Source organism: Nematostella vectensis, chromosome 1, assembly GCF_932526225.1.
Source record: "Nematostella vectensis chromosome 1, jaNemVect1.1, whole genome shotgun sequence".
NCBI classification, from domain to species: domain Eukaryota; kingdom Metazoa; phylum Cnidaria; class Anthozoa; order Actiniaria; family Edwardsiidae; genus Nematostella; species Nematostella vectensis.
Window position 1 is genome coordinate 21,687,913 of NC_064034.1, and position 18,662 is coordinate 21,706,574.

At 37.5% G+C, this 18,662-nt stretch overlaps 1 protein-coding gene and 1 long non-coding RNA gene across 10 annotated transcripts in view; one reads left to right on the forward strand and one right to left on the reverse strand.

The window, feature by feature from the left end:
• LOC5518310 (potassium voltage-gated channel protein Shal) overlaps positions 1-2,759 on the forward strand; it is a 21,752-nt gene extending 18,993 nt beyond the window's left edge. For all 9 annotated transcript variants that reach the window (XM_032362996.2, XM_032362992.2, XM_032362995.2 and 6 more), the window contains one exon: positions 1,425-2,759. In XM_032362996.2, coding sequence (XP_032218887.1) covers positions 1,425-1,737 — 313 coding nt within the window. In that variant the 3' untranslated portion in view covers positions 1,738-2,759. The remainder of the gene's footprint in view (positions 1-1,424) is intronic.
• LOC125572176 overlaps positions 1-11,095 on the reverse strand; it is a 22,258-nt gene extending 11,163 nt beyond the window's left edge. Inside the window, exon 1 of the long non-coding RNA XR_007313653.1 lies at positions 10,992-11,095. This is a non-coding gene — a long non-coding RNA (uncharacterized LOC125572176). The remainder of the gene's footprint in view (positions 1-10,991) is intronic.
• Between the last annotated feature and the right edge of the window lie 7,567 nt (positions 11,096-18,662).

The window sequence follows — 18,662 nt, forward strand, 5'->3', positions numbered from 1 at the left end:
CTTAAAATGAACAGACGCGCAGTGGAACAAGTTTGAATTATGTAAATTGAGAAATGAATACTTAATCACCCTATAAAGCGTAAGCACTTAAACGTTGCATCCCCAAGGCGATATTAGAATCGCTTTTCACTTAATAATGTCTCGTAACAACAAGAGAACTCATTTCTTTTTCTACTAAAATATCATGTTAGACAGGTTTGATGCATCCACTTTTACAATATGTTAATGGTGTGCGGATAGATGTGGATTAAGCAATGTGAACAAAAGCATTGTTTAGCGCATCTTTGGCTTAAGGTGCTGGTTGTCGTATTTGACACTCCCGCCCAGGTGGCCCTCATAATGGTATCAACTACTTATCATACCTCTCTATTTGTTCTTTTGGTGGGTACGTGATAAGTGTCCAGGTCTCTATGGTATGTAATAAGTGTCCAGGTCTCTATAGTATGTAATAAGTGTCCAGGTCTCTATGGTATGTAATAAGTGTCCAGGTCTCTATGGTATGTAATAAGTGTCCAGGTCTCTATAATATGTAATAAGTGTCCAGGTCTCTATGGTATGTAATAAGTGTCCAGGTCTCAATAATATGTAATAAGTGTCCAGGTCTCTTTGGTATGTAATAAGTGTCCAGGTCTCTATAATATGTAATAAGTTTCCAGGTCTCTATGGTATGTAATAAGTGTCCAGGTCTCTATGGTATGTAATAAGTGTCCAGGTCTCAATGGTATGTAATAAGTGTCCAGGTCTCTATAATATGTAATAAGTGTCCAGGTCTCTATGGTATGTATTAAGTGTCCAGGTCTCTTTGGTATGTAATAAGTGTCCAGGTCTCTATAATATGTAATAAGTGTCCAGGTCTCTATGGTATGTAATAAGTGTCCAGGTCTCAATAATATGTAATAAGTGTCCAGGTCTCTTTGGTATGTAATAAGTGTCCAGGTCTCTATAATATGTAATAAGTTTCCAGGTCTCTATGGTATGTAATAAGTGTCCAGGTCTCTATGGTATGTAATAAGTGTCCAGGTCTCTATGGTATGTAATAAGTGTCCAGGTCTCTATAATATGTAATAAGTGTTCAGGTCTCTATGGTATGTAATAAGTGTCCAGGTCTCTATGGTATGTAATAAGTGTCCAGGTCTCTATAATATGTAATAAGTGTCCAGGTCTCTATGGTATGTAATAAGTGTCCAGGTCTCTTTGGTATGTTATAAGTGTCCAGGTCTCTATGGTATGTAATAAGTGTCCAGGTCTCTATAATATGTAATAAGTGTCCAGGTCTCTATGGTATGTATTAAGTGTCCAGGTCTCTTTGGTATGTAATAAGTGTCCAGGTCTCTATGGTATGTAATAAGTGTCCAGGTCTCTTTGGTATGTAGTAAGTGTCCAGGTTTAGTAAAGCAGCACAAATTCTTTTTTTTCACTTTTAGGTACGGCGATGTTGTGCCTCGCTCCATAGCTGGCAAGCTGATAGGCAGCGTATGCTGTGTTTCCGGAGTGGTCCTACTGGCTTTACCGATACCGATACTACAGGAAAAACAAGTTCCCTGTACGTTGGAAGCGGTGAAATCCCGACATAAAACGCGTCAGAGGGAAGAGACTGGGCGAGAATGCGAACAATGTTTACTCCGACCTGATAAGGGCTTCTCGAGTGCATTTACCAATGACGACTGTTTTCCTAGTCTCGTGCAGCACTGTACTAAGGCAAAGGTAATGATTAAAAGTGACACATATGCGAGATGATGGCGGCTATCTTGACGACGATCATGATGGCGATGACGTAAAACTTGAAACTCAGGAACGCCAATTGATAAGATTCAGTAAAGTTAATAACTATGGATTCAGTAAAGGAGTTTATGGATCAGATAGACAGATTATTTAAGGGACAGACTAGCTTTGAGCTTAAAGTTTTAAGCATCTTTCCAGTTTAGTTTCCTTCTAAAGTACGTGCAGGATATCTTACTCATTAGTCATTTTAGAATTTTGATTACGGTGTTCCAGTTGTGCATGTATTTATTTACCAAACCCGTGACTGCTTTTTAAGTAAGCCAATAAGATGCAAAAAATTTGATTTCTGGCGGAAATGAACTTTTTTCTGATGCGCATGCGCAACTCAGCGTTATGACGATGAAAATGACAAATAGGGAATTTTGTAACACAAGTTTGCACTAGTTACAACAACAACAACAACAACAACAACGACAACAACAGCAACAACGACAGCGACAATAACAATAATGACTTTATTCTGTTTATCCACTAGGCACTTTATCTGAATCCAGTGGATAATTAAAATATACAAAGTAAAATTCATATATTACTTATATTAGTCCATAATAAAAATAATTAAACTTCTTTAATAAAAATAACTACTTATTAACCGTGAGCGCGCGGTCTGTACAGAGAAATATTACTCCGCAGGCTTTTTGTACAGAGGTGAGCGTACAATTGCGACTCGTGCGCGACGGAAAGTTGACAAAGATCCGTAAATATCGCGTCCTCAACGAGAAAATTCGCGAGCAGTGGAGGCTTTGCATGGACGGAGGCCAAACGGCGACAGCACTTCTCAAGTCCTACACCAAGCTGTATGTTGGGCAGCATCTTAACTTTCGCAGAATGTGCGGTCATTTACTGTATCACGTGGCCCAGCGCGCCGCATCACGTGGCCCAGCGCGCCGCATCACGTGGCCCTGCGCGCCGCATCACGTGGCCCAGCACGCCGCATCACGTGGCCCAGATGGTTGATTGGACAGGCGAAATACAAAGAAAAAACCGGCAAAAAGCGCAAAACATCGTATATAGAACTAAATTTCTACTGTATTAGTCCATTATGCGATGATTATTTATTTTGCCTCAAATTTTGTGACTTAAGGATAAAGTCAACTAGAGGAGATCTACTAACATTCATTCACGCCAAGATTTATCTGGTTTTAGCTAGTAAATTTAAGCAAGTAACAGTTCACATTAAAAAGCGAACAGAACCACAAGAAAGCGACCCAAAAAAACAATGCAAGGTGAGTTTCGGACGACGATTTGTATTGTCTATTGAGGATATGACAGTTATTAGGCTTTTTGTTGTCCTTTTTGTATGCTTTGAGAATGCAAGTACTTAACTTAGTAATCAAATTAGTTGAGCATAACAGGTTTTGTTTTGACATTCTTCGTTTTATCTATATTCTTGATTTTGTTGAATAAAATACGATACAACAAAAACTGGAATTCGTCTTTAATAAGACTTCTTCAGGGAAGATTGATTGTGTTGAGATATTTCATAAAGGCTAACCAATATCGTGTTGCATAATACTGTTAAAGAAGACCGTTCTTGTCTTTATATCCTGTGCTCTTAGTCCTAAGAAGATACATATCCTTAGAAGATACAGCAACTTTTTTAACTTACAAGAGAAATTTTTCTTACCGAGGATAAAAAAAATCAACCCCTATTTTCAATATGTATTGTCTGCATCTTGCATCTCATGTGTTTATTTTTTTCAAATAGTTGTGAAAAATTTGTTAGATTATAAATGGCTTGATGAAAAGATTGTTTTGAAAGAAATAATAAATAATTGTTTTCACTCTTTTATGAACCAGGAACTACCTGAGGGCCAAGATGAATGCTAAAGACTGGAAGACATGCGAATTAAAAACCATGTCTTGAAGAGAACAGTAGGATATTCTTATTCACTAGTCATTTGATACCCCCACACCCATGGTCCCAGGGAAGGGTGGGGGATTAAACTTTAATAAAAGCCTGTTTCCAAGTTAAGAGTCAAAAACAGTCAATACCACCACCTCTCTTGACATATTCTGGTTAAAAAGTGGTCTAAAACCCCACATTAACCCCCGACTTCTGCCGGACCATAAGGGAGGGGGCTCAAATGACTAGTTCATTACTATGTGATTCAGCAGTACACACTCAACAGGTTTTTGTTAGAACAAGATACTTATATAATATAAAACTAAAAACAAACTTTTGCTTTTTAAATAATAAATCTGTAAAGAAAACAGTTTTCTATTAACCTAAAGATAATGGGAAAGGGGATATTTTAGAAAAGTACTGAATATAATTATCACATTATTTTTATTATATTTTCTTTTCAAACATTTAAAGAAGATTATTTCTTCCTTTTTCTTCTCCCTGTTGACTATTTTTATGCAATTGATGCTCTTTGCTATTTCCCTTCTACACCAAAAATAAATTAATGAACAGATTTGATTTTTAAATTAGTAATTTTCATTTAGTACTCTCACTTATATCTTCTTTTTAGGATTTTCTTTTCAAGTCTCTTTCCCATTACATTTATTTTAGAGGTTTAGATTTATTTCATTGGAATAGTTGGATCCAGGGTTTCTCAAAACACCAAAATATAATGCATTACTGGATGTATATTTGTAGATATTAATTCCCATGGGGATGGAAAATCACCACTTAAAATGGTACATTAACACTTCAGTATTGCATCTAAAATTGTGTATGACACTATATTCCATCCTTGAAATCCTATTTCATCCATTATTCTTTGCAAGGACAAAGCTTGTCAGAATGTAGCTTTACCAATGTACATTAATGGAACTTTTATTAAGGGGAAGGGTTTTTTAGGGCAAGATACTCAAACTTTATAACACTAGCAACAACCTTGTTCTTTTTCAATAATAGAATTTTGTTCACATAGCTTGGATAGCATAGACATGGCCTCTTTAGAGGCCTGTGGTGGTGAAAGGGTTAAGATAATGGGAAAGGGGAAATGTCAAAAAATGCTCAATCAAATTATTTTCCTTACTGTTATATTTTTTTCACCAAACCTTTCAAGTTGAGTCAATTTACTTTATATCTCCTCTCCCGTCGACTATTTTTTAGTCAATTGATATTCTTTGCTTCCTCTCTACCCCAAACATAGATCAATGAAAGGGTTTGGTTTGAAATTAGAAGTTAGCATTTTGGCACTGTCAGTGATGCCTTGGATGTTTTTTTAGGATTTGCTTCCAAAATCAATCTGTTTTTTCTTCATTGCATTCATTTGGGAGTAGGCCACCAACAACAAGGCCACTATATGGTAAAGGGGGGTGCACCAATATGTAAGGCATGGAAGGATATATATTTTTGGATTTTAATTTCCAGACATTTTTCTGAATATTCGGTCCAATGAAGGAGAGAATCGCCTCTAAATCAATACATAAAAACTACAGTTTGGCATCTAAACAGTCTAAATATATTATTTTGAATCTTTGGAATGCTGTTACATCCATGACATTTTCTGCACAAGGGCAAAGCTTGTCAGAGTATTGTTTTAATAAAAAAAAAATATTCATAATGGAACTTCTATTATGGGACATCAGAATTTACCATTAGACTCTTGACAACTTTGACAGCCATATTCACACCAGGAATTGTGTTTGTTAACTTTGATGTACTGCATAATTTAAATTATTGAATAAGGCCTGGATCCATTTGGTTGGTACAATAAATAAATCTCAGTAAAAAGCAGGATCCTAGATCCCCCAAAAATACCTCGATCATCACAAAAGGTGTTCAATGCTGGCTCCGCTTTTAGGCATTGCCTAAATCTATATATTAGTTTTGTATTTGGTGCTTTTTGCGATGACAAAAACTAGAATATAAATTTGAGTTCGTATTTCCCGCGGTATCGTTAATCTCCGCCCCCTATTAAAACACAAAAGAACCCAAATAATAGGCTGCAAGTGATCCGAAAAATATCATTAACGCACACAAAGTGACTAATCAGCTGAAACGCACCAGCTTACATCTCAGCTTTGGTGTTTTGTCTCGTAGCCTATTGATAACATATTTTTTTAGTGCGACACCATTTGTTGTGTGTAAAAAAAATATCAAACATCAATACGGTTGTTTTAGATTGCAACAACGCTTGTCCATATTAATTTCAAAAGTAAATAAGTTATTTTGCTTTGTTTTCAATTTCTATACTAATTTTCTCCAATTTCAATGCCAATGTCTAAATGTTAGTGCTTTGGGATTTCGGTAAAGTCCCTGAGCTGTGGGCGCGAAATAGCCAATCAGCAACCGTCAATCTTAATTGAGCGGCGGGCTCACTAGAGCATGGTAGTTATGTTTACTTCGCATCTTATTATTCCCTCGCGGCGAGAATGTCCGGAGAACAATAGGCATAAAAATAATCTTGAATGTCTTTATTGTATGTGATTCAGTGCTTGCCATTTTCTCTGAAATTCTATATTTCAATCCTAGGAAAATCCTAGAAATTCTTAGGCTTTGCAAGCAATTTTTTTCCTAGGAATTCCTAAGAAATTCTTAAGAATATCCTAGGAATTATTAGGAAAATCCTAGGAAGCTCTTGTCTGTTTGATCAAAATTTACCGTGAAATTTTACACCTCATTCCTAGGATTTTCTAAGGATTTTCTAGAATTCCTAGGATTAAAATCCTAGGATATTCCTTGGTTATCCTAGGATTTTCCAAGTCCATCTTGTCTAAAAGCTGCTCGCATAGTTCACTAATCGCAACTTTCTTTACTTCAAATGAAAACTAAAACATAGATGATTCTTTATTTGTGGTTTTTGTTGTTTAAAAGCTTATATAAGCGAGCTAATACCGCCCCGAAGTTATTGTTGTTTATCGAAGAAAGAACAGACAAACTCGCACAGTAATCTTGATTTGCTACGGCTTACGCTCGAATAGTCCACTTATTGCAACGACAGTGAAGCTGAAAGATTTAGATTCAGTCTAGATAAATATTTCTGTATTGGTTCTATTGATTTGGAGATGATTATCGAGCGAGAACGTTAAAATACACTTCTAGTTTCTTTATCGAGTTTTTAATTCTCAAAATCGAAAAAACTCAACTCAACAGGCCTGTACCGGCCTTGAGAAGTACCCACAATCTAAAAAAATTATAAATGCAAAATAAACACAGCAACATGAAGATACTAAGGCATCAGTCTAAGGGATAAATAGTCTTAAAGATATGCATCCAACCAAGGTGACTACTCTTTAGTTAAAAAATAGCAAAGCCAGGCAAAGCCAAACAAGAAAAAATCACCATGAATCCACCTTTGCTTGCAAATATCCATAAGCAAAGCACTCAATTATGCCTCAATAGACTTCATGATGTCCTGAGACACTCTCCTAATGTGCTCATAGCTGTTTTTTTGATGAAAAATACAAGCAACCATCAACTTGTGCTTGCTTCAGCACAACGACGAGGGATTAAAAGTGGGGAGCGCAAAGCACTGTTGGAAAGCTTGGATACCGCTGACTAGGTGCAGCGCTGTTTGACTTTCAGAATAGGGGATAGGTATCTGTTTTAAATCTGTTTTTTGTAAGATCAGTTCAAAAATAGCTTGTAGTCAATGGGTTTATTTCTTTTAGTCAAGCTACTTCAAATTTATCGAATAATGTTACATACCAACAACAAGGGACTATTCTGTTGCGCATGCGCATTTCATTGAGCGATATATCGATCAAAATGGCTGATGTGGAATGTTATGACAAAAACTCGCACTGTTTTTGGACTGTATATATATCTTCTTTGACCAGAAATTTCCCACAGAATGCAAACAGAATGTTTGTATGTAGTTCCGCTTGAATCAGCGATGTCCGGTTATCGTTTTGCGCGCTAAATAATTACCATAAAGATGCCAAACAGTAACCCTTCACAGGAATCGATGGTGGCGTGTTATGATTTCTACATGAATTTCGAGAATGATATGTCCGTTATTTGAGGGAGACAGTACTGGAGCCCTGCACTATGGCAGTCTTTCTTATCAGTTTATCTGGTTGGATATTATGAAAGAAATCTGTACTTTTCCTTTCGGATAAACTTATTTACAACTACGGCAATTTGCTGGATTCACCGTTTGAGCTTAAATTGACAGTGATTTTTTCGGGATTGTAAAAATAAAACCACTGTTCACAGATTGTGATCACTTTTATCGTCCCTTATTCATCGGAATTTTATGGGTGCCATTTATTGGAAAATCGGAAAAAGATCTTAAATTATTTTTTTAGTGTGTGGTATCCATTGTCTAGTGTATGATTGCTGGTAGAACTGTGCGCGGGTTTCATATCAAGCACAAGTTGTTCTGAATCACTTACAATTATCATACCCTTCTCTAAACAACCCTTTCATTTCCCAGAAATCGGACGAATATTTTTTGAGATATTGTCGCCTTAATAAACACTTAGATATCACTCAGGAATATTGAATATTTCATTATTATGGAAAATCGAGTAATAAAACCACACAAATGATGCCACTATGTTGTACACAGCTATTAATAATTTCATTATTTGTTAAAATTTTAGAACACTTTAACTTTACTTGTTTTGTATCATTTTTGAGGAAAATCACGAGGTGAAAGTCATTATGGTAATTCATTATTTTGTTCCATATGCAATTTGCAATTCATCTAGCTCAATTAGTTCCTCAAGGACAGATAGCCGGAAATAGTGCCTCCCAAGTCATGTAAACACATAAATTCTATAAATGAAACAAAACTGTCGATATGTTGGTAACTTGCTCTAAAAAAGAAAGAAGGGATTTAATCATTTAAATATTCTAAAGACGTGCATAGGATTACTAGCAAGAGAAAAACATTCGAACATCTTTGCAGATCTAAATCCCCCGCTATGGGTGTGGTTTCTCCTAAGGGGAGCCTGCAATCGACGAATGTCGGTCAGCATCTGCGCGCATGGTCATACATAATAGTCCCTTGTTCATACCAACTCGCCACCACCAATGTTAACCACAGGTAGCCCAGGCAATGGTTGCTTGTTCGTAGCTCGGAATTCGGCTGTTCTGAGAGGGGACGAGTAAAGCGTTTTTTGTCAAATGTTGTCAATAAAGTTGCCATAAAACTTAAAACATGCCTTAATTTTTTTGACAACATTTCACAAAAAAACGCTTTACTTGTCCCCTCTCAGAACAACCGAATTCCGAGCTGCGAACAACCAACCATTGCATGGGCTACCTGTGCTCCTGCCCAGGGCGGTCAAGCGTAACTAATCGTCCAACGGCGTCGGTCAAGGATGCTTGTGGCTACTTTCTCGTTTTAAAATACGGCTAGCGGCAGGGAAAATAGTTTAGCTCGGATGTTTTGCCACATATCGAATGTAAGTGTACCCTGGCATAGGTCTGCGAGATAAAAATATTTTTGTTGTTTGTTGTTTTTTACTCTCGAATTTCGACGGTATTTGCGTGCTACCGAAAATGGCGCCTCCAACCTTGTTTCTTTCCTTAGTAGGGGGAGAGAAGTCATAAATTCCGTTGAGAAAACCCCCCCAAATCGTGTATTACACGTGAATTTGACAACAACAAGGCATGTTCTAAGTTTTATGGCAATTTTATTGACAACATTTCACAAAAAAACGCTTTATTCGTCCCCTCTCAGAACAGCCGAATTCCGAGCTACGAACAAGCAACCATCGCCTGGGCTACCTGTTGTTTAACTCCCAACCTGTGGCGAGTTAAACGTTGGTGGTGGCGAGTGGGTTGGTGGCGAATTGGCCGTAAACCATATTTATACTGTATATCAAGGGCACAACAAGAACAACATTCTCTCAAAATAACTAACCCAATATGCTGGTTAGGAATATGATGGTCTTAATTCCTTTAATGGAAGTCTGAAAAAACAAAATGCATATACCGATGATAAATCAGGTTTCAATATATGACATGAACATTGATGGGGTTTCCAAGAGACTCAACTTGTGCTTGAGAATTTTATTAAGTCCTTCCATCGAAACAGTTTGAAGACCGATCTCGTATTGATCTTAAGCATCAGGAAAAAAAACCCGGTATATTTTACGCTCATCTAAAGAATTGGTAAGCTCCTAATATGGAATAAATACGAATTATGCACACTAGTGCCATAACAACATAGGCGCGCACTCTTTTAGGCCCGACATAAAAAACATGGTTTTTTTTTCTCTTATGTCGTTATGTTCATGTTTTTGGGCTTATGTCAAAATGTCGAACCATTCACACTTGAACATATGAACATAAGGGTGCAACGCGCCTAATGTCATTATGTCATTATGTCGTTATGTCACTAGTGTGCACCAGGCATAACATGAAAATGATCATTACAATCAGCGGCGTAGCCAGGACTTTTAACAGGAGGGGGCCCAAAAGGGACTTTCAAGGCATTTTCTCCTGTATTTTAGATAATGTCTCATACATTTACTGTATTTTTGGCTGCTAAAAGGGGGGGGCGGCAGGCCCCCAAGGCCACCCCCCTGACTACGCCCCAGACAATGATATGTTGAAAGATAGGGCGGCACAAATATAAGTTTTGCGAGCTTCAAGCTAATGAGTCGTGCGTTAAATGTACACATTAGTGCGTTACAGGCTAGAGGGGGCTTTGTCTCCATGTTTAATTGAAAGTTATTTTTGTCGGTTGTACACATGGCCTTAAATATATTGCCCCCTGTACATTCAGCATTGCTGGCTCTGCTACACTCGAGGAAAAGAGGAAAAGTCAGCGCACTACCTACCAGCACGTCCCATCATGCTTAATGGTTTCATAAAGAGAAAGATCTAGTTTGAACTTTCGCAACTTGAATGCATTTCTACTTCAAAAGAGAATACTGTTATCGTTTACATGAGCCAAGAGTCAGGGTATCCAAATATTAATATTGTATTTTCACACAGGGTCCCTAATAAACACACGACATGGGGTACTCAGTAGGTAATTGCTATTTTTCTAAACTGCCAAACAAAAATTCGTTTTTTTTAAAGCAACAGCGATGCGTATAAATAAATGCTTTTTTTATTGCTTTTTTTTGGATGCAGTGCTACGGAAACTTCAGGAAATAATAGATAAGATGGTTTGATATTTGCATTCTTCAAAATCACTGTCATTTCCATATTACGCACTTACTCCATGGGGTGTGCAATTCAAGACAAGCTATAAACACGGTATTTACCGAACAAGGTGATCTTTGAATAAATACCTGGGGTTTGACGCAGATCTATAAACATTTTTACAAGAGAAAGCGCAAGTTACCTTGAATCTGATATTCAGACGACACTGGTCTCAGATTCCTCAGACAGACGAAACGAACAAGGTAGACAGCTGAAAAAATCAAACGCATCGGCGGTAAGTCCTCAGGAGTCGAGCGTGCAAGACTTGTTTAGGAAATGTGTTTGTTTTTCTCCGTCTGGCGAAGATAAAGGTTATTAAACCAACCGAGCTGTAAGATCGTGTATATTATCATGATATAGCTTAAAATCGATTGAGTTCCTAGTATAACAGGAAAGCACACCAACCAACTTTGAAGAAAAAGAACAATAAAGATAAAAACAACTTTTGAAAGACCTAGGTATTTTATTATACGTAGAAGTTACTATTTTGAATGAAATATAGATTCTGTTTTTTAATATCTGTCACTTTCAGTTTGAATAACAAACGCCTAAAATCGCCTACGCAAACTCAACAAAGAAAAAAGTACGGCTAAAACAGAACAAAACAGGCAATATTTTTGCGCCTACATGTGATATAGCAAGGGGTTTGGTACCCCAAAATATAGAAATTGCTACTGGCCGCTCTCCCTTTTCAAACCTCTTCCAAAACATGACACACTTTCGTTATGTTTAGTTCTACAATGAGACAAAATCGTCTATTTTGACTTCATGATTTGGGCTCTACAAGCCTGTGAGGTAAAACATAATGAGTGTTTCTAATGTGTCGGATTAAAGTGTCTCAACAGAACGATAGGAAAATGCAACGTCATTCTGAATACTTAATGAGGTTTAGGTAGCAATGAACACTGGCAGGATATTTTATGCAGCCCAGTCAACAAGTCAACGCTGGCGAAATTAGTTCGGACAAATCTATTAGGTTAAAACAACAGTGATCCTTATGGAGCGAGGCGCTCTGAGGGTTATGACCGATGACTCAATGGATCTAATGAAGATGCAGTGAAATATTTGCACTGTAGAAGTGACATTACTTATTTGTAAGCTAGCGATTCCCCAAGGATCATCTTCCAAAGCTTTAGAACCACTACAGAGTATGACAGGGAGAATATATCACCTCCAAAAATTTGCAATTCTATGTGTTCATTGTTTTTCTAAAACAATTAATATCTTTTTTTAAGAAAAGACGACAGTGAGAGCTCGCGCTGTTCGTTGGTGTCGGTTTCAGCGCTGTTTTTCGGATTCTCTTTTGGAAGCTTAAAGAACGGCTGACATTAATCGAGGTAAGAGATGTGTGTTGGCGTGTAATCACAATGAGAACGGCAGGTGTATAAAATCTCATCATATGGCAACGGTTATTATAGAGAAATAATAACTGCTCCTTTCATATTGCTCGGACAACTAAAGATCGTTGTCTTTCGAAGAATTCGGCGCATTAGAATTAGAATATGTTATTGAGACTTTTAGATGATCGCTATAAAAAAAATTTAATAGAAAATTCAAGTTGGCGCGCGAAAGTAAAATTCTAAGTTATACACACCAGGAAACAGATTCTACCATGGAAATTACTCACTTGATTTTTACTTTCTTTAAGACTTGAATGAACGCTATACGAGTTAATCTCAAGGAAAGATTCTAAATTAAAAACCCGGAAGCAGATCAAGGGAAAAAAGGGTATTTTTTAGCCATAAATAATTACATTATCTCCGTTGGGTATTCTGTTGGAGAGGGCATAACGTAATTTCAATTTTGACCGTGTTTAAACCTTCATTGCTTTTTTGTCTTTCCGTTTTGATGACATTAAAATTAAAGACTGTCTCCAAGGCAATTTATCACTGTTGGCAATAAGAGAAGATTTAAATCCCAGATCATGAAACGCTACAGAATAACAACAGAGCAGGAGATTGTGTTGCTCTTCATTCTAATCAAGACACTTATCAAGTTCAACTCGGCTACGGATACTGCACATCGAATAGAAAATTAGTTTTTCAACCAACACAAAAATATAAGTGAGATCGTCATGGTTCTGCGTGTGTCAATAACTTGTCTAAGCAAAGAAAGTCCAAAGAAAGCAGAGTATTACGAGTCCATACTCCACTAGCAGCTGAAAAACTCTTCTCTTTATTGATGCAATTAGACTTCCTATTAAAAATTATTAAAAAAGCAAAACAAAAAAAATGCCTCAAAGCTATTTAGAACAATACCCCAAAAATAACTAAATCGCTTAAAACAAAAAAATTCACTTATACCCTGTATAAAATGAAATGGGATTGTTACATCTCAAACAAAATATGGTCCTCTATTTCGGCTATTTTTCCCTTTGCTGGGAATTCGTGTCGGAAGCTGCTAGGCGATTCATATACGATATGCAATCTAAGCATGCTTTCTGAGCCAATCAGCATGCGGCACGCGCTTTCTACATGTAATGGTGTTGCGCGCTGCCGCCAATGTGCCTGCAAATTGTTCTTTTTTGCTCTTTGATTATACTTTGCATTTCAGTCTCTTCTCACGCAGAAATGATAGTTCTCATATGCTACTTGTGCTTTGAAGAGGGAAAGGCAGTTTATAGTTAGGGGTCATTCTTTATGCGTCTCAGCGGGAATTCTGACAGATAGTTGAAAAATTACGAAAAAATTGAAAAAGAGACAACGCACTTCAAAGTAAAAAAAAGCCGTCTAACTCCTCTGAAAAGGGGAGTTGATAATAAACAGCACTAACAAAATCCTCAAAAAAATTAGTATGTAACCTGGGTACGTTGAATGGGTGTAACCACCTCTACTATACTAGTATGTAACCAGGGTACGTTAAATGGGTGTAACCACCTCTACTATGCTAGTATGTAACCTGGGTACGTTAAATGGGTGTAACCACCTCTACTATGCTAGTATGTAACCTGGGTACGTTAAATGGGTGTAACCCCTTACTATACTAGTATGTAACCAGGGTACGTTAAATGGGTGTAACCACCTCTACTATACTAGTATGTAACCTGGGTACGTTAAATAGGTGTAACCACCTCTACTATACTAGTATGTAACCTGGGTACGTTAAATGGGTGTAACCACCTCTACTATGCTAGTATGTAACCTGGGTACGTTCAATGGGTGTAACCCCTTACTATACTAGTATGTAACCAGGGTACGTTAAATGGGTGTAGCCACCTCTACTATACTAGTATGTAACCTGGGTACGTTAAATGGGTGTAACCACCTCTACTATACTAGTATGTAACCAGGGTACGTTAAATGAGTGTAACCCCTTACTATACTAGTATGTAACCTGGGTACGTTAAATGGGTGTAACCACCTCTACTATACTAGTATGTAACCTGGGTACGTTAAATGGGTGTAACCACCTCTACTATGCTAGTATGTAACCTGGGTACGTTAAATGGGTGTAACCCCTTACTATACTAGTATGTAACCTGGGTACGTTAAATGGGTGTAGCCACTTCTACTATACTAGTATGTAACCTGGGTACGTTAAATGGGTGTAGTAACCTTTACTATACTAGTATGTAACCTGGGTACGTTAAATGGGTGTAACCACCTCTACTATACTAGTATGTAACCTGGGTACGTTAAATGGGTGTAACCACCTTTACTATACTAGTATGTAACCTGGGTACGTTAAATGGGTGTAACCACCTCTGCTATACTAGTATGTAACCTGGGTACGTTAAATGGGTGTAACCACCTCTACTATACTAGTATGTAACCTGGGTACGTTAAATGGGTGTAGCCACCTTTACTATACTAGTATGTAACCTGGGTACGTTAAATGGGTGTAACCACCTCTACTATGCTAGTATGTAACCTGGGTACGTTAAATGGGTGTAGCCACTTCTACTATACTAGTATGTAACCTGGGTACGTTAAATGGGTGTAACCACCTCTGCTATACTAGTATGTAACCTGGGTACGTTAAATGGGTGTAGCCACTTCTACTATACTAGTATGTAACCTGGGTACGTTAAATGGGTGTAGCCACTTCTACTATACTAGTATGTAACCTGGGTACGTTAAATGGGTGTAGCCACCTCTACTATACTAGTATGTAACCTGGGTACGTTAAATGGGTGTAGCCACCTTTACTATACTAGTATGTAACCTGGGTACGTTAAATGGGTGTAGCCACCTTTACTATACTAGTATGTAACCTGGGTACGTTAAATGGGTGTAACCACCTCTGCTATACTAGTATGTAACCTGGGTACGTTAAATGGGTGTAGCCACCTCTACTATACTAGTATGTAACCTGGGTACGTTAAATGGGTGTAACCACCTTTACTATACTAGTATGTAATCTGGGTACGTTAAATGGGTGTAACCACCTTTACTATACTAGTATGTAACCTGGGTACGTTAAATGGGTGTAACCACCTCTACTATACTAGTATGTAACCTGGGTACGTTAAATGGGTGTAACCACCTCTATTATACTAGTATGTAACCTGGGTACGTTAAATGGGTGTAGCCACCTCTACTATACTAGTATGTAACCTGGGTACGTTAAATGGGTGTAACCACCTCTACTATACTAGTATGTAACCTGGGTACGTTAAATGGGTGTAGCCACCTCTACTATACTAGTATGTAACCTGGGTACGTTAAATGGGTGTAACCACCTCTACTATACTAGTATGTAACCTGGGTACGTTAAATGGGTGTAACCACCTTTACTATACTAGTATGTAACCTGGGTACGTTAAATGGGTGTAACCACCTTTACTATACTAGTATGTAACCTGGGTACGTTAAATTGGTGTAACCACCTCTACTATACTAGTATGTAACCTGGGTACGTTAAATGGGTGTAACCACCTTTACTATACTAGTATGTAACCTGGGTACGTTAAATAGGTGTAACCACCTCTACTATACTAGTATGTAACCTGGGTACGTTAAATGGGTGTAACCCCTTACTATACTAGTATGTAACCTGGGTACGTTAAATGGGTGTAACCACCTATATATAAATCTGACCATCCTTTGGAAACCCATGCACTTTGGTTTTACGGTGTAAATGCCAAGAACAAACCGGTATCAAACGATTTTTTTACCTCGTCCACGGCTTTTCTTTACGTGGATATTGGTTGACTATTTTTCCACACGTCTTTTGGTATTTTTTTTTTCGATTGTCCGCAATGGTCGGTGATCTTGGATACTTAAATTTGTTGGATACTAAACAGATACACTACCCTCCCCCCTGGGGATGCAGCTTTGTAACAAGCATCATCTAATTATAGCTCTGGACCAAGTTAACACATGTTCCAATTTTCAAGGTTATTGAACAGGTTTATCAAAAACAATGACAAGGAAAAACCGAAACAGGCCTCCCAGAGTCAGAACCGGAAGTGAGAATGCTGACCGGAAGTGAACCATATACTCACATTTTATGGTTTAGTGCTTTAAGTATGGTTTTAAAAAACAAAATATATCTTGATTAGACCATTTTACCAGAAAAATAGCATTAAAATTATGTTTCAGCTACAACAAAATAAGATTATGAATCTAGAATGTAAAACGCGCACTGTGACCAGACTATAGCTGCACAGTATAGATTGTATACTGTGCCTTTGCAGTATCTCCACGGGACGTTTATTGTCAGATTTGGCTACATACATCTTATACTTTATAGTTTTGTCCACAAATAACACGTCTATTGAGAACCGGAAGTGGACCTTTGGCCGTGTTTGGGAGGGGGGCTGGGCACGGGCCTGGGACGTCTGCCTGTCGCAGATGCAAGACTGGATGATCCAGTTCCTGCTGGAAATGTGAAGGCTAGTCTCGCCTACACAGAACTGAGCAACTGCACGGACTGTAAAAACCGTCCAGAGTCATGAGAAAACCCAAGTGCACAGAATACATACTATAGTGCAACAACTATTGTCTGCGTGTCGCATTTTCTGCTCAATTTAAGAACTTGAATCATATTTTTGTTTTGAAAAAAAAAAAAATACTTGATCTAAGGGACATATGTGCCAAGTTTGGTGCTTCTACTAAAAAGTGCACAAAAAAATTGCTAAGCCACCCTACTAAAGGCGATCCTACACATACACATAGTTTAATACAACTGGATAAAAAATACGGGGAAACGAATTTGAATTTGTTCGTATAAATAGCAGCCGAGTAGGAACACTTATTTGCTTTATTGTTTGAATAGATTATAGACCGCAGAAGATTCTTCGTAGATAACGATTGTCCACGGAAAAAAAACACTTTAGTAAGAAGATCCCATTTCACAAATGTCACAAATACTACCCCAGAGCGTACCTGATTTTAATTTTGATATCTAGAAAATAAAAAGACTATTCATTATAAATTTACTGTCCAATGAGAATTTTAGGCCCATTTTGTGTGGCTCAAATAGCGATTTTCAAACCGAATGGCAGAAGAAAACTGTACAAGCAAAGCACCATTACAAGATGTAAGTGCTCTTTTCAGGCGAGCTACCACTGGCTGATTCAAGACTTTGATATATCAGTAGTATTTTTATCATGTCTGTCTGCCTGAATTCTGCTGTCATTTTTGCAGGGTTTCATTCCAATAGTTACATATTCACATTTAACATTTAACAATCTAGACACGTTAGAGGAAACTATTGTTGCAAAGGATGAGAGTCTAGTTTTTGTAAAATTTGGAAACACAACAGATAATTCTTAAATTAATTTATTTAGATGAAAGACAACCTATAGTATATACGGGAGCCATTCTGGGCTGTTTTTTTTAAATCAATCAATCACATTGCGATGATAACCCAAGGACTTAAAGCTGTCAAATGAGAAATAGTCTGCCAAATGTCTGCCAAACAGTCCTAACGTTAACTATTCAAAGACACCGCGTATTGGCACACTTGGGTAACTAATAATCCCGAACGACGTTTGCGTTATTGGAAAACTAAAAGGAAACTCTGCGTTTTCAATAATGTCACCAATTGATAAACAAAGTTAATGATCTTAAAATCATGTTATTAAAAATCAAATTACTATAGTAGGAAGGTTTAAGCAACTGCCAAGAAAATTCAGTTTAGCAACGAGACTTTGCACAAGGACAAGGGAATATCAATAATTGAGGAATGGTATTGAAAGAAACCGTAAACGTTTGTGGCTCGCTTAGCTGATCATTACCCCAATCTAATAACGTAATAATGATGTGCAATGGTAGCTAAGCGCTGATGGTAATCTCAGAGCGGCGAGTTCACAAGACGGGGCAGAAGGTTGTTACAAGCACAAGGTAAAAACGCATCCTCTTGCGTCCATTCGTCTCCCGCACTGCAGGTAACCATCACCCTTTCCTATCAATTTTGTATCAAAATATCCAATAATTAATTTCCAGTAGCGTAGTAGACATTTGACTACGCTTCGAGGTGAAAACAGTATCTGCATAAAGACTTGATTTTCCACCAATAACTACTGCCTTTCAAGAGGTACCCAAATGAATGCTCAAAACAATATCAGACTAAAGTATGACTTAAAATTGTGCTTAAATGCCATATAAATGTGCTTAAATGTGCGTGTAGTAATTACGATGACTTGAGAGGGCTGACGAGTAATAATTGTTATACGTAAACAAGAAAAGAACCCGGCGCCTTTTAAGAATAGCAGTTTAGCAGAGCTAAACACTCAAATGACTTTTAAAGTTGTGAATACTATGGATTGGCATAACAACATCAATATTTCACACTTTTCAAATTTTTAGCGTATAACCTCATAACTGTAGAGTTTAGCGATCGCTTTCCTCTTAATTCTGATCACTCT